The following is a 27,096-nucleotide window of genomic DNA, read 5'->3' as shown; positions in this document are numbered from 1 at the left end:
TGAGAGTAATGTCGGAGTGGGTACTAAAAGCTTTTCTTCCACTTTCACCTTTTAGATTAATTTAATATTTTCAGAGAGGAACGTCTAAATGAGAACACAAAATAAGGCCATTAACAAGGGAGGCTTTGCTGCTGGGAAGAGCAACTGCCTCTGTCAAAGACCACTTTTGCCTCCTTCACGATTTGACCAAGTTAACACTTCTCTGGTCAAAAGTTCAACCATCTGTGTCATCTCAGCAATTCGATGCACCCTCTTATTTCCAACTTACAGCCATAATTCTATGCCTCTGATTTGTCATCATATAATTACAGGCTAAAACAAGCTGACTCAATAACTAATGCTGTCTGCTGCGAGTTAGTCACACAGACCAGATGATAGATCTAAAAGACAAATCAGCAAGTGCTCGATTATAGGGGTACTTTGTTCTTACTATCCTGGACATGTTCATAATTCACAATAAAAAAATTTCAGAAGAGACTATTTTCTTTTCACCCATTGGGTGAAGAAATAATAGATGATATAGATGGGTGCCATTTGACTTTTGTTTCCACCTGTAATTGACTCGGTGTCTAATGTAAGAAAGATTCATGAAATGGAAGTACAGTGGGACTGTATTCTCCCTGTAAAAAGTGGGACTAATTGTTATATTTTGAAAGATGGTGATTATTATATAAAATATGATAAGGGTTGTACAATATTGCTTGGTCTTTGAGAAAACAAGTCAACAGATACTGGGCTGTGTAAATACTGAGCTGCAATCAGTCAAATTGATTTTGAACTGATTGAAGTTTGGATGAATTACTCAAACTTGCCCTTTGTCATTGACATAAAAATAAAATGCTTGTTTTACTTAATTTTGAAGATGAATGACTTGGTTGATGAATTAGTTTAGTATTATGCCAACATAGGCTCAAAAGACTCTCAGCTTAATGAACTTCCCAATTTTCTACATTGGGGGCAGAATTAAATAAAGTTTATAAGAAATTTTAAAAAGTAGGGGGCTTCCTACTCTTGTGTGTGCTTTTCGACCTTCACCAGCCTGTGATCGGAAGAGATTTCTCTTCCAAAGAATAACGTTTTTCAGCCACCCTTTATTGAACACTTAATATATGTTTGGTATTATCCTCATTTTTTTTTTTTTTTTTTTTACCAATATTAACTAAAACTTCTGAAGAGTTCTAGCACATACGTTTGCTATGCCCATTTTACAGATGACAGGACTGAAGTTCCGGAAATTCAGCAACATGTAACTGAACACGGTCCTCACTCTCCTCACTCTATGCTTTAAAATTCAAATCCAAGTCTTTCTGAAATCAAAGCCGGACGTCTTTAATATTCTGGCTGTTACCCTCACATTTCACCTAAACATGTCCATCTATATTTTCTGGATTATTTAATTGTTAGATGAGACGATCGGGATATAAAGCACAGAAGAGAACTTAGGTTTTTAAGTACAAAGACTCTCTTGACTCAGCATAAGACTTAGTCTTCTTTGACTCCTCTTTATTTTAACCTCTGATTGGTTGTTTCTTACTCTTCTTTCACAGTTTCTAAGTCCCTGTCAGCTTTCTGGTGTTTCCTATTCCTTATCCTAATTTATCACCTCTGTCTCAGCCTCATGTTTCCTATCCATGATCTTTTCTGCCATTAAACCTAACATAGAAAACTAAAGTACCTAATTCTCAGCTCTATTATAATTGGATTGCTTTTACCCTGTGGCAATTGAGCTTTTAAAGAGAGGAGAGTCTCACTCTCTTTTGTAATTCCCAGGGATTTCATCTTTTGCCACGGGTCTTGACTACCTGCTTCTGCCCTCAAGCAGATACAGCTGATCAGATTGGTCAGATTCTAGGATCCTCTTTGGAACACTTGTGTTAGGGGACAGTGTCCCAAAGTGTTCAGGAATCTTCAAATGTCAGCCAGAGCAGTCACCTTTCTTTGCTTCCTGCTAGATGACTCAAACTGGCATATTTCTAGTATGTCTCTATAATTTATTTTTCTATCACATGGAAGACAGATTTAGGGCTACTGCCCTGGCCCAAATTAGGTATCGGGGGGAAAAAAGTTCTCTCTCTATTCTGATAGCCTTCAGGCAATTTCAAAAGAGGTGGTCTTATTTATAGAGACCCTAGGCCAGAGTGTGGAGCAATGACAGCCCAGTGAAAAAGGAGTACTTTAATTCTCCATTTGTCATTGCCTCTTGTGCTGTTAACAAGCTTGGAGACTTCAAGACACACGAAGGTGTCTGTGCCAATGTGAGTTCTGGACTTCCTGTGTCCTTGGCTGTTGTGAACCATCTAATCGCAATCCCCATTCCCAACAAAATCCGTTATACACGTAAGTGTTTGCTTTGTTGTGGCTGCTATGTTTTGAGTGATGAAGAGACAACTGAGTTCAAAGGAATCAGAAGCAGTGGGGGTTCTTTCCATTACGTAAAATGTGAGTTGTTGAAAACAATGCCAGATGAGAGCACAGATTCCAGAGCCATGAATCTGGGATTCCAAGTTCCTGCAAATCAGAAATTCCCTCAAACCAATTTGGTGAATGCAGCCACTGGGCCACAAACCACAGTCCTGGATGTCCACTCACCCGTGCACTCTGCCCTGCGATGAGCTGGTCGTCCTCGGTCTGAACACTTGTCCGACTACGCACGTCATAATCTTCCTGCTCAAAGTCAGAATCGTCCTCTAGTTCTTCTGGGGTCTAACGATACAAAGGAAAAGAGAAAAATCAGCCTACATTAAATTGAGAAGCTTCATTGCCACCCATACACTTCATCACTTCAAAGGCTGAGTAGCCCCCGGGAAAGAGAGCTTGTAGGGGATTACACATAGGGGGTTACGTCGGCAGGTATTGGCTAGAATGGAGTCAGAAAAATCAAGCTTCCCTAATTGATCTCTTTTTAAAAAATGCATTTTGTGTATTACTTCCTCCTGTAGGTGTAGCAAGTCTAACTCTTGACATGACATGCTTTCTAATTGTAAGAAAAAGTATATTTGTGTGTCATTTCAACCCATACAAAACTAAGATAGAGGTGAGGCATCATTAGTCCTTGTGATTTTGAAACCAATTGATTCAGAAATATTTTTAAGTGATTAATAAATTACTGCATACTCACTAAAGATTAAAGAACTCTTTCATAAATAGTATCGTTTAGCTCAATACAGCATAATGAAATACGTTTGGAGACTTCAAGCAGAACCAGGGTTTTCTGCCAATGTGAGATCTGGGCATTTTATGCCCTGCTGTTGAACCAGCTAATCGTAACTCCCAACTCCAACAAAATCCATTGTACATGTATATGTTTTCTTTCATGTGGCTGCTAGGTTTCAAGGCATAGAGAATTCTCATCTCTACTGAGAAAAGCAAGGTTCCGAGAAGGAAAGTATCCAAATGTCTCTGAACTAACTAATAACAGAAGTAGCATTTAGAACCAATCATCCCAATGTGTCTGACGCCATATTGCTCTTTCTAAGTCGTTTTGTCATTGCTATAGTTGTTTCTTTTTTTCACATTTAAAATCAGGCAACAACTGGAGGTATGGAATGGTTTTAAAGTGAGCAGAGTTAGATGAAATGCTGTCCAACATGTAAAGTCAGAGTTGGAGAAAGGATATCAATGAATCCATAAAACCAGAAATAAAAAATCCCTCCCCATTTTTAATGACAATAATAATAGACAACATGCTTTAAGTGCTTTCCATGCGTCTCTCACTGCTTTCTCGAAGTGCATTACATACTCTACAGTTTCTATAACAGCCCTATGATGTAGACACAATTATCTCCATTTCACAGATAAAGAAATTGAGATGTGAGAGGTTATATCTTTTTCAAAGGTTTCGACGTCCGGACAGTTTGAAGCATGGACTCTATACTATCGTGCATTGTAAATTCTAAGAGGATGAACTTAGGAGGTGGCAAAGGACGGTGCACAAAGGAAAAATGGTGCAGTAGTGTCAGATTCTCAGCTCAAGTGTCATTAGGCTTAAAGGCGCTGGTCACCCACAAACTGCCTCTTGGCACACAGTGGCACCATCTCCCAGGACTCTGTCTTTCAGAAGGAAGGAACAGACCCCAAGCCGCACTGATGACGCAGTTGCTCATTCCCCATCCAAAAGGGCACATTTTTATTCTTCTGCTTTCTTTGGCTACCTCAGTGTAATTAATTGGGTGTTGTTATTGATGAAGTCTTGAGATTGGTCAGACAGCCATAAAATGGGGTCCTTCTTGCCAATATCACATTCTACCTCGTAATTTCCCAAGCTTTGTCATATGCCTCCTGTTTACCTTCTCTCTCATCATCAATCTCATTAATATTTACTCAGTTATCTACAGATGATCAATTTTCTTTCACAGGAATGTGAAAAGAAAAGGGAAACAGTTTTGTTCCCACACGTTATTAGCTAAAGCCCGGTTAATAACCTGGGCAAACCTTGGGTCAAATAGCTGAGTGTATTCTCATTGTGGAAAGAGACAATAATCTCCAATCATCCTTCTCTCTTCTGGAGTGTGCTGCAGAACAATTACAGCAAGTCAGTAAATTCTGCTGACAAAGGACTTGACAATATTGCACACACTTTTCATCATTAGTTTTTGAAAAGAAGAAAGAAAAGTGAAATGGAAAACCTCACTCAACGGACAAAAAGGAGGCTATGACAGTGCCTATGGGACGGTGTCCAACATTTCAGAGATCCATGTATTTAGCAGATGAATCTGGCAGCAGAAGGCTAATAACGATGAGCTTTTATTCAAGTGACGATGGATCAGAAACTAAATAAAGTTCAAAAATGAAAAAAAAAAAAAAAAAAAAAAAGCCTAATAACCTGAATATAGAGCCAGGGGACCTGAGTATTCTTGTGCTAACTCTGCCACTCATAAGCTCTCTTTGCCAAGTCACTTCGAGCTTTTCTGCTCCTCTGTCCCCTCACTCATAAAATGGAGATAATAATCACTACTTGTCCTGCCTGCCTCATAGGATTCCAGAATCAAATGTGCATGAAAATAGTTTGTAAACGATAACAGTGAACTAAATAAGTGATAGTGATAATTATTATGCTTAATACAATATATATCTAATAATAATAATAATAATAATAATAATAACAACAACAACAAAAACAACAACAATCATTTTTACCACCCATTATGGCCCAGGCACTCAGCTAAAGGACTTAATCATTACAGCAACCTACTGAAATAAATTCCATCCCCATTTTACTTTAAACAGGTGCATTGGAAAATTGAGTAAATTTTCCAAGGTGTCATACCTCACAAGTTCAGAGTTCCAGGGCCATGTTTTACCCATCACAAATACCACAGGCAAATTGATGAAATGAAAATATTTTCTTGTGCCTTAGCCACGCAGCAAACCCATTCAAGCCACCAATGTAAACAGTTCTGTGCATGTGCAGTTTGCTAATTTCATGTAAATGTGTCTCCTACGCATGCTGTTATTTTTTGAGTTATTCATTTGTAAAAGAATGAGTGTTATTTTGGGGTTGGTCAAGGACCTCCACAAGTTAAAAGATATATGGAAAAATAGTGAGGGTCTGCAAATGGGCACAGAGATAATCAGACTGTATCATTAGATGGCGTTATAGGGTAAAAGGAATAAATAAAATATCTAATTCACTGGACTGGAGGCAGGAGACCTAGGGTCAAGCTTCAGTTCTGCCCTCTGTTCTCTCAGGGACGGCCTTTTTACAACAATGAAAACCCTCAATGTCTTCCATCTCATTCAGTGTGGTCCTCGGGCCACAGGTGCTATTCCCTCTGCCTGGAACATGCCTCCCCTAATACCTGCATGGTATCATTAGTTCCCTGGTTCTACTATTAGCTGTTAGATTGCAAAAGTGGGTCTTATCTGTAAAATGGCACAATGAAAGTATTTGGCCCTTAAAATCTCTCCCCTCTAAGAGTCTATGAGAGTAACTTGTGTGTATTAGGGAGGCTCAAAAAGCTCATGTTAGTTGTCTGGCATCACACCACACATCACTCTACCAGCAGGATCAATCTACCTGCCTCTGGTTCCCAATCAATTGCTCAATCTCTTCTATAACAGCTTCTATAGAGAAGCAAAATGAGAAAAAGCTGAAAGATTTAGAGCTGTTTCACCAGGACATGTGAAAAATATATTAAGGATCATTTAAAGGAAAGGCTCAAATATGAGAATTTCATTGGGAGCAGAAAGATGAAGACATAGTTTGGCAACTGCAACAGGAGAGTTTGGGTGATGCGTGAACAAAGATTTCCCAACAGAGCTCTATATCACTGGAATGGACTGGAAACTAGAAAACAGAATTAAAGATTTCCTAAAGCTGATATAGAACAGAATCTCCTCAGTCGAGACTCATTGGTCACTGGCATCTCTATCCTGTATTACTCTGGCGGCCTCCTAACTGATCTTGCTTCTGCCCTTGCTCCATAGTGTCTCTTCTCACCAATACAGCCAGGATGGTCCCTGTAAGATATAAGTCAGACCATGTTATTCTCTAGCTTAGAAGCCTTCAATGGCTTCCATCTCATTCAATATGATCTTTAGGCCACATGTGCCATTCCCTCTGCCTGGAACACACCCCTCAACCCTTAATACTTTTATGGCTTATTTTCTCCTCCTTTTCCAAGTCTCTTCTCAAATGTCACCCAGTGACCACCCATCATAAAACCCACACTCATCCTGAGCTCTATCCCACTTACAATAACTTGGTTTTCTTCACAGAACATTAACTGGCATATTACATCTACTTATTTGTTCTCTGTCTCCCACCAAAGGACTATAAATTCTTTGAGTATAGGGACTTTGGTCCATTTGTTCATCTCTATATTCAGGACACCTCCAACAGTGGGGCATGTAGTAAGCATTCAACAAGTATTTGATAAATGGATGACCAAGATCGAATTACCAAATTAAAAAAAAATCATACTCAATTATTTCTAATTAATTGAGTTAAGAAAACAAAACTAGGGACCTATGGAACCATGTTGATTAACTGGATAATAGCAATCTGTAATTGGTAGATCAATTCTGTCACATAAATTGCTTTTATAGTCTCTTCAACCCTTTATTTTCTAACTATGACAAATACTCTGACTCCAATCCCTGCAATTCTAATAATATTGTTGACTTATTTGACAAGTTCTATTTCATTGACTGTATAAAGATAAACTTCATCCCAGAAGGATGAGGAAAGAAAGTATTTTCTGGGAATCTACTAAGGCCAGGTCTATGATAGCACTTTATACCTAATGTAATATTGGCCACCATTTGCAGATAAGGAAACGAGAGCATAGAGAAGGAAATTAGCATAAAAATTACCAAAATATATTTAGGCAATAGATTCCCAAACTGTATTGCTTGCAGCACTCTCATTGTCTCAGTAATTTTTTTTTTTTATGGTGCCTTTAAACTGAAAAAAAGAAAAGAAATAAAGAAAAAAATAAAATGAAGAAGAAGAAGAAGAAGAAGAAGAAGAAGAAGAAGAAGAAGAAGAAGAAGAAGAAGAAGTAAGAAAAAGAAGAAAAAGAAGAATACTTCAATAAATAACAAGAACAAAAAACCTAATAGTTCTGCTGATGAAGCAGTTAGATCAAAAAAGTGAATTAAGTTAATTGGACCTAAGAACTTAGTGTCTGTTGCACGTTATATGACTTCCCAAACCTTGGAATACAAATGAACATCCACTGAGCTTGCTTTATAAACTATTTTGTTGTTTAATTATAGTTGGCATACAATCTTATATTGGTTATATTAGTTTCAAGTGTACAATATAGTGATTTGACTTTTTTATACCTTACAATGTGATCACTCCACTAATTATAGTACTGTGTTTCCCTAAAATAAGACCTAGCCGGAAAAATCAGCTCTAACGTGTCTTTTGGAGCAATAACTAATATAAGACCCGGTATTATATTATATTATATTATATTATATTATATTATATTATATTATATTATATTACATTATATAATATTATACTGGGTCTTATAGTAAAATAAAACCCAGTCTTATATTATATAAGACCCGGTGTTCTATTATAGTAAAATAAGACCGGGTCATGTATTACTTTTCACTCCAAAAGATGCATTAGAGCTGATTTTCCAGCTAGGTCTTATTTTTGGGGAAACACGGTAATCATCTGTCACCATATAAACATATCACAATATTATTGACTATATTCCCATTCCCCTTTTCTCCCATCTCCCTACCACCTCGCTTCTGGTGACCATTCCTTTGGTTTTCGTTTCTATGAGTCTGTTTTTGTTTTGTTTTGTTTGTTTTGGTTTTTATTTGTTGGTTTTTCTTTAGATTCCACATGTAAGTGAAACCATACAGTATTTGTCTTTATCTGCCTGAGTTATTTCACTTAGCATGATATTCTCTATATCTATCCATGTTGTCTCAAATGGCAAGATATCATTCTTTTTTATTGCTGCATAATATTCCTTTATGTAAATATACATATCACACCTTCTTTGTCCATTCCTTGACATGTCCCCGTGAATAAGGGAAACAAAAGCAAAAATAAACAAATGGGAATACATGAACTAACAAGCTTCTGTACAGTGAAAGAAACCTTCAGTAAAACAAAAAGGCAACCTACTGAATGGGATAATATACTCTCAAACGATGTATCCTATATGGGGCTAATATCCAAAGTATATAAGAAACTCATACAACTCAACAACAACAACAAAATAAACAATCTAATCAAAAAATGGGCAAAGAACATGAAAAGACATGTCTCCAAAGAAGACATGCAGATGGCCAACACACATGAAAAGATGCTCAACATCACTAATCATCAGGGAAATGCAAATAAAAACCACAATGAAATACCACCTCACATCAATCAGAATGCGTGTTATCAAAAAAAAAAAAAAAAACAACCAATAACGTATTGGTGAGGATGTGGAGAAAAGGAAACCTGTGCACTGTTGGTGGGACTACAAATTGTTGTAGCCACTATAGAAAACAGTTTGGACCAAAATGTTCTTCGATAGATGAATGGATAAAGAAGATGTGGTATATATACACAATGGAATACTATTCGGCGGTAAGAAAAGATGACATAGGAACATTTGTGACAACATGGATGGATCTTGAGAGTGTAATGCTGAGCGAAATAAGTCAGACAGAAAAAGCAGAGAACCATGTGATTTCACTGATATGTGGTATATAAACCAAAAACAACAAAAGAACAAGACAAACAAATGAGAAACAGAAACTCATAGACACAGACAATAGTTTAGTGGTTACCAGAGGGTAAGGGGGGTGGGGGGTGATAGATGAGGGTAAGGGGGATCGAATATATGGTGATGGAAGGAGAACTGACTCTGGGTGATGAACACACAATGGGATTTATAGATGATGTAATACAGAATTGTACACCTGAAATCTATGTAATTTTACTAACATTGTCACCCCAATACATTTAATAAAAAAGAAAAAAAAGAAAAAGAAAACAGTTTGGAGATTCCTCAAAAAATTAAAAATAGATCAAGTATACAGCCCAGCAAAATTCCACGTTTGGGTATTTATTCAAAGAAAACAAAAGCACTAATCAAAAAATATATATGCACCCGTATGCTCATTGCGTCATTTTTTTTTTTTTTTTTTACTATAGCCTAGATATGAGCTTGCTTTTTATCCCAGCAACTACCATAAACCGAGCATCTCAAATACATGATGTCATCAAAAGGAATGTACCAACCTGATGTTTAAACTGAACAACCTTCAGCTAATATTTCACACAGTATCTACGAGATTTCTGTGTGGTTCCCTGGACATTTTAAAATATCTTGCAACGTTTCAGGGCACATTATGCACAGTTTGGGGGATGTAAAGTTAAGTTGTAGACCTTACGCTGAACCCTCCCCTGGGTCCTGTTGTTTCATGCGTAATCAAATGAATAGGTTCCAATTACAAATGTTTAGTATAGAGAATAGAGATACCATTATAGATTATTATCAGGGTCATTCTTTTGAGAAACAACTGTTCTTTGTTTGCTTTGTTTTGTTTTTTAAATACAGATATCTTGGACACAAAGACATCATCACCTTCTACCCTACCACTTACTTTAATTTCCAATATTAAATGTTGAACATTTTGTGTCTTAAATACACACATGCTCCTTTACTATTTGTATATTATTTATTTGTGAATTTTTCCACTCACTAAATTTTCTTTGTAATCTCAAAGTCAGTACCTTTGTAGTTATTCACAGATTTGCACAATATAGAAAAAGTTTGGGCCATCCCATGTGCATATTCCCAGCCGAGGTCAAACACCACAGTTCGAATACTGTAAACAAGCACCCTTTCTTCCGTCTGTGTAGTGCTATATTTTTATTTTGCATTTTTATGCTTTTTGTTGGTTATGTTTCTGCCCAAAATGGCTTCCAAGTGTAGTGCTCAAGTGTTGTTCAGTGTTGTACAAAAGTTTTGGTGAGCCTCATGCAGAAAATGCATTTGTTCTATAAACTTTCTTCAAGCATGAGTTACAATGCAGTTGGCTGTGAGTTCATGGTAATGAATTAACAATCTCTATTAAATAGTGTCCTGAAACAAAAACACACAGAAAACCAGATTATATGTTGATCAGTTGATGAAAATGTGGTCAGAGGCTCACAGGAACCTAATGCTGAATTTCACTGAGGAGCAGTGTCAGGGTTCTCTAAGCCTGTGTTCACGGCACCATGACAGGATGTAACCACTGCAAATAATGAGAATCAAATGCATGTTGGTGTGCCAGATTCTCTTATTCATCTTTGAACCTATCACACTGGGGTAATCAGAAAATTCCTATGTAGCAGTAGATCGCCAAGGACAAGCCTCAGCAAGAAGCAAACAGAGAAGTCTCATGCAAGACGAGCAGAGTAGACCTTTGCTGAGAGTAGGAGGGTCGTGAAAGGTAAGGTTGAAACTCTGAAGGATGAGCGTCGTTTACTGCAGACAGTTGTCTGGAGCTGTCCTGAAGCGCCGCCTACCCCCATTAAATAGGAATTGATTGCTGAAAGGCAGATTGCTGAAGGATCAATTTGATTCTTCAAGGCCCATTCTGCATTTAGTTTTTGGAAAAAACAAACAAACATTTTTTCTTATCTTTCCAAAGTATTAACCACCACTTTGGGAGGGAAGGAGGCATGGCCAGTTTTGCTGGGAAAAAATAGCTCTACTTGTCTCATTGTCTTTCTTCCTGACTTAGTGTAATGATTCTTTTTTTTTTAAGTAGACTTAATAATTATACTCAAAAGCAAACCAAGAAATTAAGTACAAAATGAAGCCATTTGAGTGCTAAATGGAGGAGGAGTTTAAAAATAACGATTTGTACATACTGTACATTTCTCTCTTCCTAAGTTTTAAGTGGTGTGAAATCCATCAGATCAAATCACTTGAAATGTCGAGATGGAGGAATGACACTTTATGTAACAAAGATATGGCATTTTATCTAAAATTATGTTTTTTTTACAGATCATAAATGAATAAGTGAATGACGACTATAAATTTCTCAGACTCTCAAATGAATGCTTATCACAAAAATGTGAAGGCTAACAAAGCAGAAAAATGGCAAAAGAGGGAACATGTCTTGAGGATTATAGTGGGATTTAGTGCCAAATGCTTTGAAAACATAACTGTCATGGTCTATTACTTTATTGCACATGTTAGTATGTAATAGGAAAAATGATCTGATTTGTTACAGGCTTAAAAAGCTGACTAACCTTGCTTTCCTTCTTCTCTAATTTTCTTATATTTTCTCTCCGTTACCTTCCTATCTCCTTAGGTATCTGGTCTCCTCCCCTCCACACACATCCTATACACATAGTATTAAGCAAACAATGCACCACAGCAAATGGAAAGTAGAAAGACAGCCTTTGGTTTCCAAACTGTCACAGTCTAAAGAAGGTAACAGACATGCAAGTAAATACTATAATAAATACTATTACAAGCAGAAACAGTTATAGGTAGTTGAAGAATAGGGTCAGTATTTTTGAGAGAGAAAACTGGGGAAAACTAGATTTGAGTCAGGGCTTGACAGATGGTTAAGAGTTTGACAGATCTAAAATGGGCAAGTTAGAAGAACAGGAAATTCATCTGACAGTTTCCAAATGCCAAACTTGAACTCCACATTATTAAATATAATTAGTATTGTCTAGTCCAATTTATGCAATGCTTTGAACATTTTCAATTAATCATGGGATTATTATGAAAGAAAGACATATCTAGTATAAAAATGGTCAAGCTGACTTAAAGATGCGAAAATCAGAATATGCTATTTGTGCTCCTAAGTGGAGAAGTTTGGTGGCTCTTTCAGGAGAAGCATGGATGTCAGTAAAAAAGGAGCAGAGACCCTTCTGGTGATGCTCTACTCCACCTGCTCAGGTCACGTTGGAAGTCCCATGTTGTGCTTGGGATACCACAGTGGAACAGGATGGACCACAGGTAGATGTAATGAATTTCCAGATACCAGAATTTGGGGGAGAACAAATGCCATGTATGAAATCCTTGATGGACTAGGTATGTATTATCCAGAGAGGACAATACATCACAACTATTCTATGAAATATCTGAGGAATCACACACAGAAAACAATAATTTGGTCATGCTTGTTTTGTAGTGTTTGAGGGGTTGTTGGTTTAGATGCTCAGTGACCACCCTGACACAAAGGTTTTCAATATGCACTCACCAGATAGCATGTGGTTTCATTGGGCAGCCTCAGAGGCAAGTGTGGAGGTGCAGAGTGAGGATACAGTCTAGGGCTACTTTGTCCAATAAGTTGACCACAAGCTTCGTGGAGCTACTGAGCACTGCAATTGTGGCCAGTGGCACATGTTGAAATAGCAAAGCTTTGGATACGTGTGGTAAAGTCAAATATATTACTAAATATATTTCACTTGTTTCTTTTAGCTTTTTTAATGTGTCTACTAGAAAATTTAAAATTACAAATGGGGCTGCCGTTATGTTTCTATTGGACAACATCCTCTTAGAATTGGCACTACAGTAGCCCCATCTGTTCTGCTATCATAATAGCCACACGTGTAGATCTGCCATCCATTCCATTGTTAAACACTGAAGTTTAATTTAAGAAACAGCTCTGTGGCTAAGAAAAGTGTTTTAAAACGACTATGCCAAACTGCTCATGAAGTGAGGAGGAAAAAAGTCTCATTTTACAGTGGAGTATTATGCAGCAGTTAAATGGAATGACGCAAGTGATGTGCCTTAATAGAGGTAGAGAAAGGCATACTGAGGGCGAACAAGGAAGTTGCAAATGATACTCAGGCGTTATAAAATCTATGGTGCTGTTATATGTTTTCTAGCATGTGTCTATATATAATTACTTAGACAATGATTGGGAAGGCTTACATCTACCTGACAACAGAACTGAGGATGGGAAGGAAGTAGGTGGGTGATAGGGGGATGTGTACTGAAAAGTTATATAGCCTTAGATATAATGTCTTCACTATTTGTTATAAAGAGATTGTAGGTATGTATCATTTCATTGTCATTATTATCCTTAATACTACTAAGCTAGGTAATCTTCATTTCTTTCTACCTCATGGCTTCCTGATCCTGATGGTAATACAATGTTAGCAAGAGGAACACAGGGAGAATAGCAGGGGCACCCCTAAGTTGGCGTCCCATTGAGGCAGCAATGCATGCAAAAAGCAGGCAGGGCATCACCCTTCAGGATATTCATTTTTAATCTGGGCTTGTTAGGATCACTCATCCCTGTATAACTCAAAAGATCCCAATGTCCGACTGAATGAGGAGCCAAACAGCTATGTAATTAAAAATCAAATAGCAAATGCCCGGGAGTCCCTACCAGAAGGTCTAGTCAGCTCTGAGCTGCAGAGGCCTTACGTACCCTGATCATCAGCACAGCCTTTCTGATGTCCCGAACGCCGTCATACACCAGGCGAGAGGCATCGATGAACTCATTCTCCTCAAATGGTTGAGGGACGTTCGCACTCAGGGCTTCAATGGCAACCTCTACTTGTTCAGCAAAGCGTGGCATCACTGGGTTAAACAAAATGAAAAGCAGTGGATTAGGCACTCTCTCTCTCATGCTCCCTTGTTTCAGCCCTCGGGCAAGATGGCAGTCTCTGGGCACTCCGACAGTTCAGTGGAGACGGGTGCCCACTTATCCAGTTTGCATTGAACCCAACTGAGTGGATTTTGTGCTACTTACTTGCAGCAGGGGAAGCACATCATTATTCCATGCATGGCGATGGTATGCAACTGAGCAAGTTTTTGAAACCTGCCCAAGACAGTGTGAGAGAATGTATAAATGCACAGATTTCATGTTATTCTAACCTGGCTTGAGTTCCACCTCTGTGAAGTCCTAACTGTGAAACCTGGGACAACTTTTCTTAACCTTCCAAATCTATTTCTTTGTCTAAAAAAGTATAATAAGATCCCCCCGCCCCCTTAGGATTCAATAGGACAATGCATACAAATGTATTGGATGGCATGTGGTCCTCAAAAGACTCAGTGAAAATGTAACTAATTTCAGATGCTAAAGTCATAACTGGTGAGTAGCAGACCCTAACGTATATGGCTTCATAGTAAAGTGAACGGAATGATCCAATCCATTCCAATTTTGTCTGAAATGCAGGCCTCAAGACATAGGAGGTGGGGGGATGGCTGTGGTGGGAGACTAAAGAAGAGAGAGGGAAATCCCAAGAGACTCCAGCAGAAAGCCTATGGAAAGAGACTAATGGGTTCAAAGATAAATTTGATTGTTCAATTTTACCAATCCTGGTAAAATTTAAAGAAGATGCATATATACATGTAACAGAAAATGCATATATACATTTCCAAAATGCTGGCACCTCTTTCTTTCAAGTATGACACCTACATACACACTGGAAGTTTGTAGAAAGTAAACTCAGTAGAATGCCTGGAATACTTCTACTGGTTACTTAAAAAATGCTATTGTTTCACAGATTCTCAAAAACTGTAATTCAATTTTCTCTGATTGTTCTCTTATAACAATCAATTCATATAGCAAACGAAAACCAAAAGAACAATTCATTCTATTTACAAGGACAAAAAAAGAGAAACATCATTCATCTTTTCCATTTCTGAACTTTCATGCCTGAGTCATCTTTCTACTCATATTTGTCCTCTGTGGATATTTTAACATCCATTTTAAGCCCTAGTGTGAGAAACTCTGCTAAATTACTTTACTTTCCAGGATCAGAGTATTCCAGATAAAACATTCCTAGAAAAATTAATTTCTACTAGGAAAAGTCAAGCTTTCTTTTTTTTGAGGAGGGTTAGAGGAAAACAGAGGAACAATTCTTTCAATAGAAATTATCAAAAGCATGCATGGGGTAAATTTCTTTCTGTGAGTGAATTACTATGATCAATTCTCTACACTATTTGAACTCTTCATTTGGGCTTTTGAACTGCTTTTGAACTATAAGAGGAATTTGGGGGATATTCAGCTGTATTTGAACTATAAGAGGAATTTGGGGGATTTTCAGCTGTATTGCCTCAAATATGAATTCAATAAAAATATACTTCTAAAAACCACCACATTAAACTCAGGCCCCTTCAGCTATCCATTTGTGCTGGGAATAAATTTTTCACATGACTAAATAATGTAGATAATTTATATTGATATCCTTAGGCATGAAAATATTTTTGTAGTTATTTGGGATTTTCACGTGAATACCTTTCTTAAATAACATTCCAAAGTCCCTCCTTTCTTAAACTGAAATTTCTGAATAATATTAATTCTATTCCATTTTATGTTCAAGCTGCATAAACATACCATAAACATGACCATAAACAATTTTATAGATTTTTTTTATGATATCATCAATAGCACTTAGCTGCATAAATTTTTGTCCCTATTATATAACTGATAAAGGATGTACATAAGAAAAACACTCCTACAAATCAATAAAGAAAAACAGTAGAAAAATAGACAAAAGATTAGAACAGGCACCTCATACAAAAAGAAATCCTACATTATTGATAAATACATGATACGATGCTTGAGTTCACTAATTGGAAAAGTTACAATGGAAACAATAAGATATCACTGCATACCTGTTGGGAGGGGCAAACAGATTAAAACCAAATCATTTCCATCTTACTGAGCATGTAGACAAAAGAGAATTCTTCTACTGTAAGTGGAGTGAAAATGGATTCATATCATTTTGGCAAACACTTAGACCAAAATCTAATGTAACTCCTGGGTTCCAATCAGTGAATTGGGACATTATGTAGAACATTGCCAAATACCGACTTCTAAAGAGATGCTGATGAGGAGGGCTGCATACACTGGAGTTATAAAAATATCTTTGTGTCTCCCTGGTTACAGTTGTTTCTTCCTAGGTTGTATATTCCAAAAGTTAAGAAGAGTTATATAAAACATGGCAATAAAAATAACTGGGATCTCTTTCAACAGGCTCCAACCCAGATCTACTTTGAGTCCTTGAACTCAGGAGGGAACAGCTGTGAGCTGCTCACTCCAGGTTCATGGGAAGTACACCGTGGTGGGATGAAACGAACATAGGGATGGGAATCAGAGGACAAACAATATATGAGAGTGAGTAAGTCCTGAGGTCAAAGATTTGACTGGGAAAAGCAAATCGAAAAGAGATACCTCTGAGAAATTTAAATATACACAGAAGAGTACTGTGTATAATTTAAAGCTATACACAATTATATTACACATGTTTTGGACGGATATATACCACCTTTGAGAGTGGATGGAGAGACATGAGATTAAGTAGAAGTCTTAAGGAGGTCTCGAGTGTATCTCCGCTCAAAAAAAATAGTATGAATCAGATATGCCAAATGTTAATATTTATTACACCTTAGGGTGGAAGGAGGGAGTCAGTTGTATTAGTCTCTGTTCTTTTTGAAGCTTTGATTCTTTCCATAATTCAAGTATTTAAAAAGAGATCAACACATTATCCTCAAGGCCTATATTTCTTATAGAATAAGTGTCTGAAAAAATAAAGTTGTAGCTCATGACTCAGGACATAATAAAAATTAATTTGGTAACAGTATTAAATGAGGAATTTCCTCAGAAATTTTGACTGTGATCAAATGCTTAATATTCAACCTTCAAAACTGCCAGCTGGAAAGCTGAGTTAGATAGAACCCACCTTTTACACTACAGCTCCCATGCACACATCTACATTTGTGTAAAGACCTCTGATGGAGTCCAAAAAAGGGAGAGGGGTTGTGTGTTGCTTTGTTTTGTAACCCTGAAGAGTTGGGGAGCAGGAAAATGCAGGGAGTGACAAGCTATCATTTTCACTTGCTTCTAGGCCTGATGATGCCCAAGGGAGAGAGAGAAAAGCTAAAATCTAAAGGGACCATTTTCATAAATGATGCTCTAGGTCCCAAAACACACCCACTGCTGCTCTGAAACCATAAGTTTGGAGATGGTAGTCTATTTGCTCCAGCATAGAGTACAGACTCACTCTAGGGAGATTCAGGAAGATGTGGTCTTGCTATGAAACACAGAGTTGGTGATGTGGCATTGTCAAAAGAAGCAGAAATGAGGCCCTTTTATGAAGAGATTGGGACAGAGAATACCACCAACCTTCCCAGGGGGAAAAAATGATGGAAGAAGGGGTGCAGAATCCCTACATTTCAAGTGGGAGCTCAAAGTGCAACTTAGCCTTAGTATTCCAATTATACTTCTCAAGCTGGTGAAACCTAGAACTTCAACTCAATTCCATTTGACTTTATTTACTGTGAATGACAAGGCATCTAGTTTTCTTACTGCAAGTCAGGTTTTTCTGGGTCTGATCCTTAGGAGAATATTTCTCTATGCTCTGTCCCTAAGTGCATGTAACATTTATTTAGGGCTTGGTCAACTGCTACTGCTCTTTTAATAATCATACCTTTGCTCCTCATATTGCTGTTCTTTTTCCTCTTTTAGTTTTATCCTGGTTTGTTTTTGAAAGTGATAAGACAGAAAAACAAAGGTTCATAGAACAATAATCCATCTTGACAGACCATCAAATGTCAGTTTAACTATGAATTTTTCCAACACTTTAATAGGATCTGGAAAATCAAATACCCCAAAAGTATAACTGAGATAGAAAAAGTCTCCAACTACTTTAAATATGATGCTGATTCTGCTTCTCACTAATTAGGACAAAACACAGCACTGGCTTTGTGATTCGCACATTATATATTAACAGAGTTTTTGATATAGGATTATATAAATAGAAGCTTCTTTCTACTTTCTGAATTATATCCAAAAAAATTTAGACACCACTCTACTGTTATTTATCAGAAATCCTGGAATACTTTTAACAGCTTATGTCCTGAAAGGTGATCAAAGTTGGAAATAAACTTTTAAATTCTCGCTATACTTTTGCATGCAGAGTGCACACCAGGCCACAAAATGATGACATTCCAGGAGTAATGAAATCAGAGTTAAGTATGCATATAAAAATCAAGGTCGCCTCACTCTAGGGTTGATTGAGATCTTAAACGTGAGGTGAGAAAGATCTGGACTGTACCCTCCTGAGAGACTTCAGGAGTGAAATTTCAGAGCACAGGGTTAGTAAAATGAACGAGAAGTTGTACTAAAGATGAAAATAGTACTGCCGACAATACTAAGAGCAAAATCCAAGGTGAACTAGAGGCAGTGGAAACAAATACCAACCCCACCAACTCTGAGTAACTATCCAAATGGTCCATGCCCAGCTTTAAATGCTCTAATGGTTCCATTTAATATAAGAGGGGACTATAATATCTCTTTATCAAGATACAAACATCTGACACCTGGGGAGACAGAGAGAGAGAGATAGGAATTATAATTTTATATATATATATATATATATATATATATATATATATGTTCCGACATATATTCAAATGTTCCAGTTAGACTGAATTAATCTTATGTCTTTTAATGTGACATGGAGACATACCATATTACACCAACACCTCCATGATTAGTTTATTCTCTCATACTGAAATGTACTTCTTTGTCTTTGGCCCAGGTGAATTCCTCCTCAATCTTCACTATGCAGTTTAGAATTGAATGCCATTGGGAAGCCTTCCTTAATCCCCAAACATCCCGAAGTTGGCAGTTCTATGCAATGTTATGGCATCCTAATTATACATGCATTATTATAGTACTTAGAACACTGTATTAAGATTGACTGATATTTTTGTATGTCAACTGTTTCCCATAGGAGTCATTTTAAGGCAGAGATCATCTCTTCTTCATTCTTTGCATGTTAAGTCGTTATCATGCTTCTGGCACAGCTAATCTATTCCATTGGGAGAAGGATGAGAAGAGAAAGAATGAAACATAGAGAAGAACTCATTTGCCATCAAGCATTTCAGGGACAAATTGAGGAGTATCACATTTCACATACTAAGTCTCTCTCTTTCTGCCCATCATTTCATATTAGTTCAGTAATTTTATTAAAGAGTTTCATGAGTCATTAACCAAGTTACTGGTTAGCATTCTAGGTTTGGTCTCAGGGGAACTTTCAGAAAGCTGGCTGCCTGACTAGGAGCTTCACCACTACGCATGGAGGAAAATTCATTACTGTATCCTGACTAGCTCACCGAGGCCAAACCAGCATATCTGCAAGATTAAGAGTCACCAATTGTGATGGTACAGTTAACCAACATACTCTCTTGAGTGTGTACCTTATATAAACTTTATTACTAGGGATAGACAAGAGAAAATAGATAAGGCCCTGTTCTAGAGAAAGAACCAATCTAATGGGTTTCAATATAAAATAGAAAAATGAGAACATATAAAAAATACCTAGAATGAGAATAAAATGTCAGGACTGGGATGGAACTGTGGCCAATTCCAGTGCAGGAATTAGTGTATTATACTCCTCCCCTCCCCCATCAGAAACAGTTATTATGTCTCCATTTTAACAGTTGGAGTCAGGTAAAGAATTAGGTATTATCGGAGGATCTGGAGCCAGAAAGTATTAATTTAGGGAGACACTCTGGGGGCAATTCCAGTATCCCCCATTGCAGAAAAGTACTGTTTGGTGTTGTTTCTATAAGTAATGCATTCTTTCCTAAAATGGTTTCTATCAGACACTGCTACGGGATTTTACTCAAGTGGCCCCCAATTAGATGCTAGGCAAGACGAGAGGAGAATATAAAGGAGAGTATGAGCTAAACCACTTGGTGCCAAAATTTGCCCAAAAAAGTCTGACTAGCATTAAGGCCCTGGATGCACCTTGAAAGTAGCACACCCGTGAAGCACCATTAGTTGGTGAGGACCCTGTTTGAGTCTGAAGCTCCAAATCATACTCACGTATACGTTGTAATTAATGCAAACCGAAGCTGTGACACACTTGTAGTTTTGGTACCACTCAGAAATAATGGAGGACAAACCATAGAAGCCAGCCATTATCTCATAATGGATCAGTAGTTTTCATGAAGAACTTGATGATCATTAAGGTATTGGAGGATGTGCTAGGGCTCCCCACATCCCTCAACAAGGATCTTTCAAAATCCTGAGTTTGGAATATTTTTCGTCTACCTATTGGGCAAGAAGTAAGTAATTAAATGGATACATAATTCTACTTAATGGATAGTGGCTATTTCATTTTTATGTGTAATGTATAGATCCATGTACTTCCACTAGATGTAAATGCTTTCCTACAAGGTACAAGAGTGCCTAGGATTGTGTTGATGTACTTGGCTTTATCCAGACCTTTCACTTCTGACCGTGATTTTGCATACTCACTCTAATCCTGGTTGACTTTCCTCACTACCGGCTACACAGTTTCTTCTGAGATTCTGAGATTAATGTTGGAAACTCTGAACTTCAAGCAAATGAAATTTTCCCTAGGGTTATTAAGGGTTTTTTTCTTCCCTTTGATATGTACTAGTGATGTCAGTTTTTTCTTTCCTTTTTCTTCCCTTTGAATTATGTACCAGCTTCATCTTGTTTGTTTGTACAATTCCCCAAATCTGTCATTCTCTACTCTAATTTCCCTCTCCAATCATCTTGAGCCAATTTTAGTCTTTCCTTCCCCTATCTAGCTCTTCTACTTTCCTGTCCCCTCCTGGCCACATACACATAGCTTTATTTTGACTCAATGAATCTTGAATCTGTTGTGTTCTGGAAGCCAATGTATAAGGAAACAGGTATGCTGTGCTTGAAGTTAAATATATCCTTATCGAGGCCATTTTGTGGGATCCGTCCACATATCCTAAAGTTCTATCCTAATTTTGCTGTCATTACTCTTATTATCTGTCTCATCTTTATGCATTTGCAAATACACGTTTGGTAGATGGCCTCTGAGATGGGCCTTAATGATCCCTTCTCTTCTGGTATCAGTGCCCTGTGTGATCCCCTCACCTCGGATGTGGGCTTGAACAAGTGACTTTCTTCTAACCAATAGAATGTACAAGGGGGGATGGGATGTCCCTTCTGAGATTATATTACAAAAAGATGCTGGCTTCCATCTTACTTGCCCTTTCTTGCTCACTCTGAGGGAAGATCTGTGAAAAAGCCTAGGTGTCAAGTAACAGAGAGGCCTGTGGTCAATAGGCAGTAAGGAATGGAAGTCCTAAGTCCAACAACAAACAAGCAACTGAGGTCTTCTGACGACATGAGTGAGCTTAGAAGTAGATCTTTCACCAGCTGACTCTGAGATGACCCCAGACCTGGCTGGCATCTTGATTGCATCCTTATGAGAGATGTTGAGTCAGTGGTACTCAGCTAATCTGTGCCCAGCTTTCCATTCCATAGAAACTATGAGACAATAAATGTTTATTAATCCATTAATCTTTCAGGTGATTGATTTGTTATACTATGATAAAACAGTATGCTATGCCATAGGTAGAAGCATCAGTAAAAATAGTTAGCAGGACATTAAAATTGCTGCTCAATCATAGCAATTATGATTGGTCTATATTTCTTGTCTACGTATTGGGTTCAGGCTGAAGTGTAATTGAATCCTGATATTTTATTTCCCAATTTGAACCTCAGTTAATTGTAAAACAGGGATAATGATAGAGGCCCTTCAGGTTTTACATAAAATTCAGAAATAATACATTCAACAATTTTTAATACAATTTTATATATAAACTCAGGTAGTACTTTAGCCACTGGGAATAAAGTGACAAAAATTTTTGATCTTGGCTTCAAGGAAAAAACAAACAAACAAACAAAAAAATGTGGAATGTATATAAGATGCTTACCATTGTGTCTGGCACATATAAGATGCACAGTAAATGTTTCTTGTAATTGTCTTTACACCATGACCCACTGTGTCTACCCATCTGCACACCCTTTTCATTGTTTATAGCGGGTGAAATCATCCGGTCTCCTTAGCACAGAACTCAGAGGGACAACTCCATGATTCACCACCAAAAAGTGGGCCTTGTGGGAGAGAAGTAAATTGAAAACAGCACACAAATTAGTGCTGAAATTTCTGAAAATTGAGAAGTTGGTACAACTTATCTTGAAAACAGAGTACCCCTGCTTTGATGTCCTTCTCAGTCCTTCTCATCCTTTTGATGGTTTTGCATTTTTAATAGTGTATTTCCTATGAAATCTGTCACTGGGACAAGATTTTATAAGCTTACTCCTGGAATTTTCCTTTTTATCTTGATTGCCACGGAAGTCAGTGTTAAACACTGTATTCCATTAAGACCTCAGCAAGTCCATGAGGAAAGAGAATCTTTAAAAGTTAAGAGCCTTTGCCCCTCCCCACTATAAAATCGTTTCACTAGCTCAAATAAAACACTTCTTCTAAAACACCTCCCAGCTTAATCTAACATTCTTGTGAAATCACTTCCTTTTTGTCTCAGACTTATACTTTATTGTATATTCATTGATGTATTGGATTTGAATCTTGAGTATCCTCAAATGCTTTTCGAAATGTGGTAGAGGCAGTGTAGAAATAACACTTAAACATTTTCTCTAAGTTTAAATCATACTGTGCCTCGACCAATGATACACTAGCATTTACAGTGCTTTCTCTTGATAACTCTTAATCAAGTCAGAAGATGTTGAGCCCAGAGCTGGGACACAAGAAGCCCAGCTTCATCTGTTCCTTATTTCCTGGTAAATATTTGTCTACCCTTTCTACCTCTGCAGACAACTCTCAGCATCATTTTGGCTAGTTCTAATTCTTTCATCCATGTGTATTCTTGGACTTGGTTTCGTCAGACTCAGTCATCTGTTCCCTCTGTGGGAGTTCCTAAAGGCTTCCATTTTCATAAATTCATGTTTGGAAAATTATAATGTACATTTCAAACATCAAAATCAAATTCAAGTTCCAGAAGGCCATACATAACCCATGAGCTGAATTGTTTGATGAAAGATGAAAAAGCACTGCCTAGAAGGGAAAAAAAAAAAATCCTCTAAATTCCATTCACGGTAACTACCCTAAGAGAATCAGGGAACATCCATCTGCTCTTGTCTAGACACAAATTCCTCTCCCGCGGGAAAGAAAATGCTTGCTTGGAAAGTTTTCTTATATTTTAAAGTAAGCATTTCAAAAATAATCACAAATGCTTTATAAGTTAAGAAGAAAGGATGGCACATTTCTGAAACTTAAGGAAGAAATAAAGAATTAAACATCATGCCTTATTTAGCTTACAGTGTTTGTGAAAATCAAGCTTGCTAAATAGTTAAATTTCACATTTTTGAGGTTTAAAGAACTAAAATGTGGTATAATAACTACTAAAAATTTAACTTGTAATTTTTAAAAAGGACAGCCCCCCAAATAAGGTGTTTTTCATTTATATTAATAAACATTTTTAAGCTTAAACTCGAATCAAGGCTGGAGGAAATGTACAGGTGGTCTTCAATATCAAGGGGTTAAAATTTAATTAGGAAGCAACACACACGCAGCCTAGATAGAAAGGTAGACAGAGGACAGATAGATACGTGAAGACGGACAAATGGGCAAACAAAGAGTTTGCAACACAGGGCAGTACATGGTAGGTGCCCACTGAGTGACACAAATAATAAGAGTAGTGGGGGTTCAGAGGCGCGGGATTGGCTGCTGTGGTTGGAGAGAAGACTTCACTGACAAGGAAGAAAGCAGCTAGTGCTAGAGAATAAGTAAAATATAGACAAACAAACCAGGTGGGGAGGTTATTTGGAGGTCATCTGGACCAGAATAAATAGAACTTCTCTGATTCTTCGGTCCATCTGTTATTTCAGGTCCTCCAGCTACAAGCAAAGTCTCCTGTTTTTCCTAATCTAACTATTTCTGGACCACAGCAGTGAAGTATCACAGGTGCTGCCAAACAAGTGACTGTCAGCTTATTTTTCCCTTATGTGACTCAAACACCTATTACTGAGGTGGCCGAGATTCTGGGTGAAGGGAACTTCCTACACTGCCTCAGGTGTGCCCAATTAATATCCTGGCCACCAATTCCAGGGGACATCAGCACTGGCACTGCTAGATGAAATATGCAGGCCCTTCTGCCACTCCATTGTCGCTGCCATGGATGCTGGTCCCTGATGCCCTCAAAGTGACAAAGTATCATGTCCTTTGCAATCCCCAGAACTCTGAGTCCATGATGCGATTCATGCAAGACTGGAGATTCCTGTTTTTCCTTTTAGTTTTACTTTAACAACCAGGTGCTAGAAAAGCGCTGTTTCTTCCACTGTGCTGCTCTGAACTTATGACATGTAAATGTGGACTCTTGAGCCTCCCTACGTCCACCCTCTCCCACTTCCACTTCCGTGTTAGAGGTTTATTATCAGACTACAACTGTGTATCTCACTTTCTCAACTTGTATTTTCTCCGTGGTTCTTTAGACCCTCATGCTGAGATTGCTGGACATGTCGGAATTCTAGCAGAATACAGTACATATGAACAAGCCAAGATAGAGAAAATATCTTCATGTTTCTTCATGGCCAGGGCTTTCTGACTGGTAATCTGGTTCAAAGGATGACTCAATGGCTGTCCTAACATAGTAAAACAAACCTGTAAATCTCTCCCCACGTTATCTCCCACAGAGATATGTATTTACATTTCAAAAGGTTTGTAACAATGTGGGGATCTTTCCTGGAGGGAGTTTATTAATGTTAAACAGCAAAGGTTACTCTCCTCCTACAGGAGGGGAGAGAGGCTGCTGAGCACCAGTTCCTACATAAGCTTCTGGATCCATAGTGCTGTGGTTCTTCTTCTGTAGTATGGACCTCGCTTGTGTGAGCGGAATTCATCTGCCCTAATTACCTGCCTTGAGCAGTAGCATCAGGCATGGGAAACTGGCGAGGTTATTGTTTTAAGTAATAAGTTGGTTTTCTGGTCCAGAAACCGTGCATTTGCTTTCAGAATAAAGTAAATGTAGATATTAAAACCATCAGCCAGATCGCTATGATACCTAGAGTACGTAGGTTTCAGTCATATAGAAAGGGCTTTGAGACAAACTACACATTGCCTATCTAAGGGCCATTAAGAGGTTAAAATTTCCTCTTCTGACACTTCTGACTTTCCACCATCATGAATACCACAAACACCAATAAGACATTTCTTCCACATCGTAATCCTGTTGACCTTTCAGAGAGAAATAAAATATTTTACATCAACAGCAAGGGTGTGTTAAAATACATTTAAAGTATATTAGGATGTCTAGGCTGAACAATCCCAGTCATTACAGCTTCTGTTGAAAGTCTTTGCTTTCATAATCAAATTTCAAGGTCAGTCTGGAGAAGTGACTTATGCTACAATAGTCCTTCCTATTTATAATATCTAATGGTTTTTGTCTTCCCAATAAGTTGTCCCTACTAACTTCTTCTAATATTGATCTTTATTCAGTCCACATCCCCTACATCGTCACAGCGATAGGTAGGTCACCCAGTCCTATCCAGTCATAAAACTTGATCCCACTAGCAACAGAAATCTGTCCAATTGTAATAAGCATGTTCCAAGTAGCCAAAGAGATTGCTTCCCTTCAATGCGGAGAAAGTGGGAGGAAAACAAGTCTATTTATTCTGAAATCCTGAGCTGTAAGCCTAAGGCTGCTAGTGGACATATTTTCTACTGACAAAAAAAAATAAAACCAAAGCAATATCTTAATTTTTTGTATTCATTTAATCAATACATATATATTAAATGTTAATTATGTGATAACACCATTCTAGGCCCCAGGTGCTTACAGAAACACCTACCTCTGGGAATTGACAATCCAGTTGTTGACCATTTGAGGACATACTAAATGTTGAGAGACTAATAGTGTTTCCCGTTATCTCCAGCTGAGACTTGAGCCAGATCTTAAAGGATAAGTTCAACACACAGATGTAGAGGAGGAGGAGAAAACGGAGGAGGACATTACCGGAAGGAGAGTGAGAACAGCATGGATATGTTTTGCTTGAAGAATAATGATTACACCTGTCCAGATGGACCAGAGGGTTTGTACAGAGGATTAATGGGCAACAACTGTCTATATTAAGTGCAGTTACCAGGAAGCCAGGAAACAGAGACACATCTAGTCCAAGATCAATAATACTAACCACCCTTGGATGACAAAATATCAGATAATACGAGAAGCTGAGGCCCTGAGGCATTAACTAATTTGTGTAAGGTTACAGTTAGTTGGTGGAAGTCAAGGAATTGAGTTCTGATTTCTAACCCGGATTTGCTCTACTGCATTGTACTGATGCAACACTATCCTTCATCACTATTTCTCATTCAACTGCTTTCTATTTGCTGATCCTCTTACATTTTCTAGGCAGAATACATAGAAATGATGTAAAAAATCTTTTTATGAAAACTTTAGGAGCATGCAAGTAGAAATTATACCATCCCTAGTGCATAAAAGAAGCTAATCTGGAAAGGCTACATACTGTGTGATTCCAACTATATGACATTCTAGAAATGGCAAAACTATGGAGACAGTAAAAAGATCAGTGGTTGCTAGGGAGTTGGGAAGGGGAGAGAGACGATTACATGGAATACGAAGTATTTTTAGGGCTGTGATAAATATACTGTATCATCCATAATGATGGACCCATGTCATTATACATCAGTTCAATCCCACAGAATATACAACACCAAGAGTTAACCATAATGTAAACTATGGACTTGGGGTGATTATGATATGTCAATGTAGGTTCATCAATTGTAACAAATTTACCACTCTGGTGACGGATATGAATAAT

The 27,096-nt window shown here is 37.7% G+C and overlaps 1 protein-coding gene across 8 annotated transcripts in view; it reads right to left on the bottom strand.

The window, feature by feature from the left end:
* Nucleotides 1–27,096, bottom strand: part of CTNNA2 (catenin alpha 2) — a 1,048,744-nt gene that overhangs the window by 58,148 nt on the left and 963,500 nt on the right. For all 8 annotated transcript variants that reach the window (XM_019750020.2, XM_074332253.1, XM_019750019.2 and 5 more), the window contains 2 exons: nt 13,861–14,012; nt 2,590–2,703 (listed from right to left, as the gene is read on the bottom strand). In XM_019750020.2, coding sequence (XP_019605579.1) covers nt 2,590–2,703; nt 13,861–14,012 — 266 coding nt within the window. The remainder of the gene's footprint in view (nt 1–2,589; nt 2,704–13,860; nt 14,013–27,096) is intronic.

This window comes from Rhinolophus sinicus, linkage group LG05 (assembly GCF_036562045.2).
Source record: "Rhinolophus sinicus isolate RSC01 linkage group LG05, ASM3656204v1, whole genome shotgun sequence".
Classification (NCBI taxonomy): domain Eukaryota; kingdom Metazoa; phylum Chordata; class Mammalia; order Chiroptera; family Rhinolophidae; genus Rhinolophus; species Rhinolophus sinicus.
Note: the sequence above shows the minus strand (reverse complement) of the source record. Positions and strands in the feature narration are given on the sequence as shown.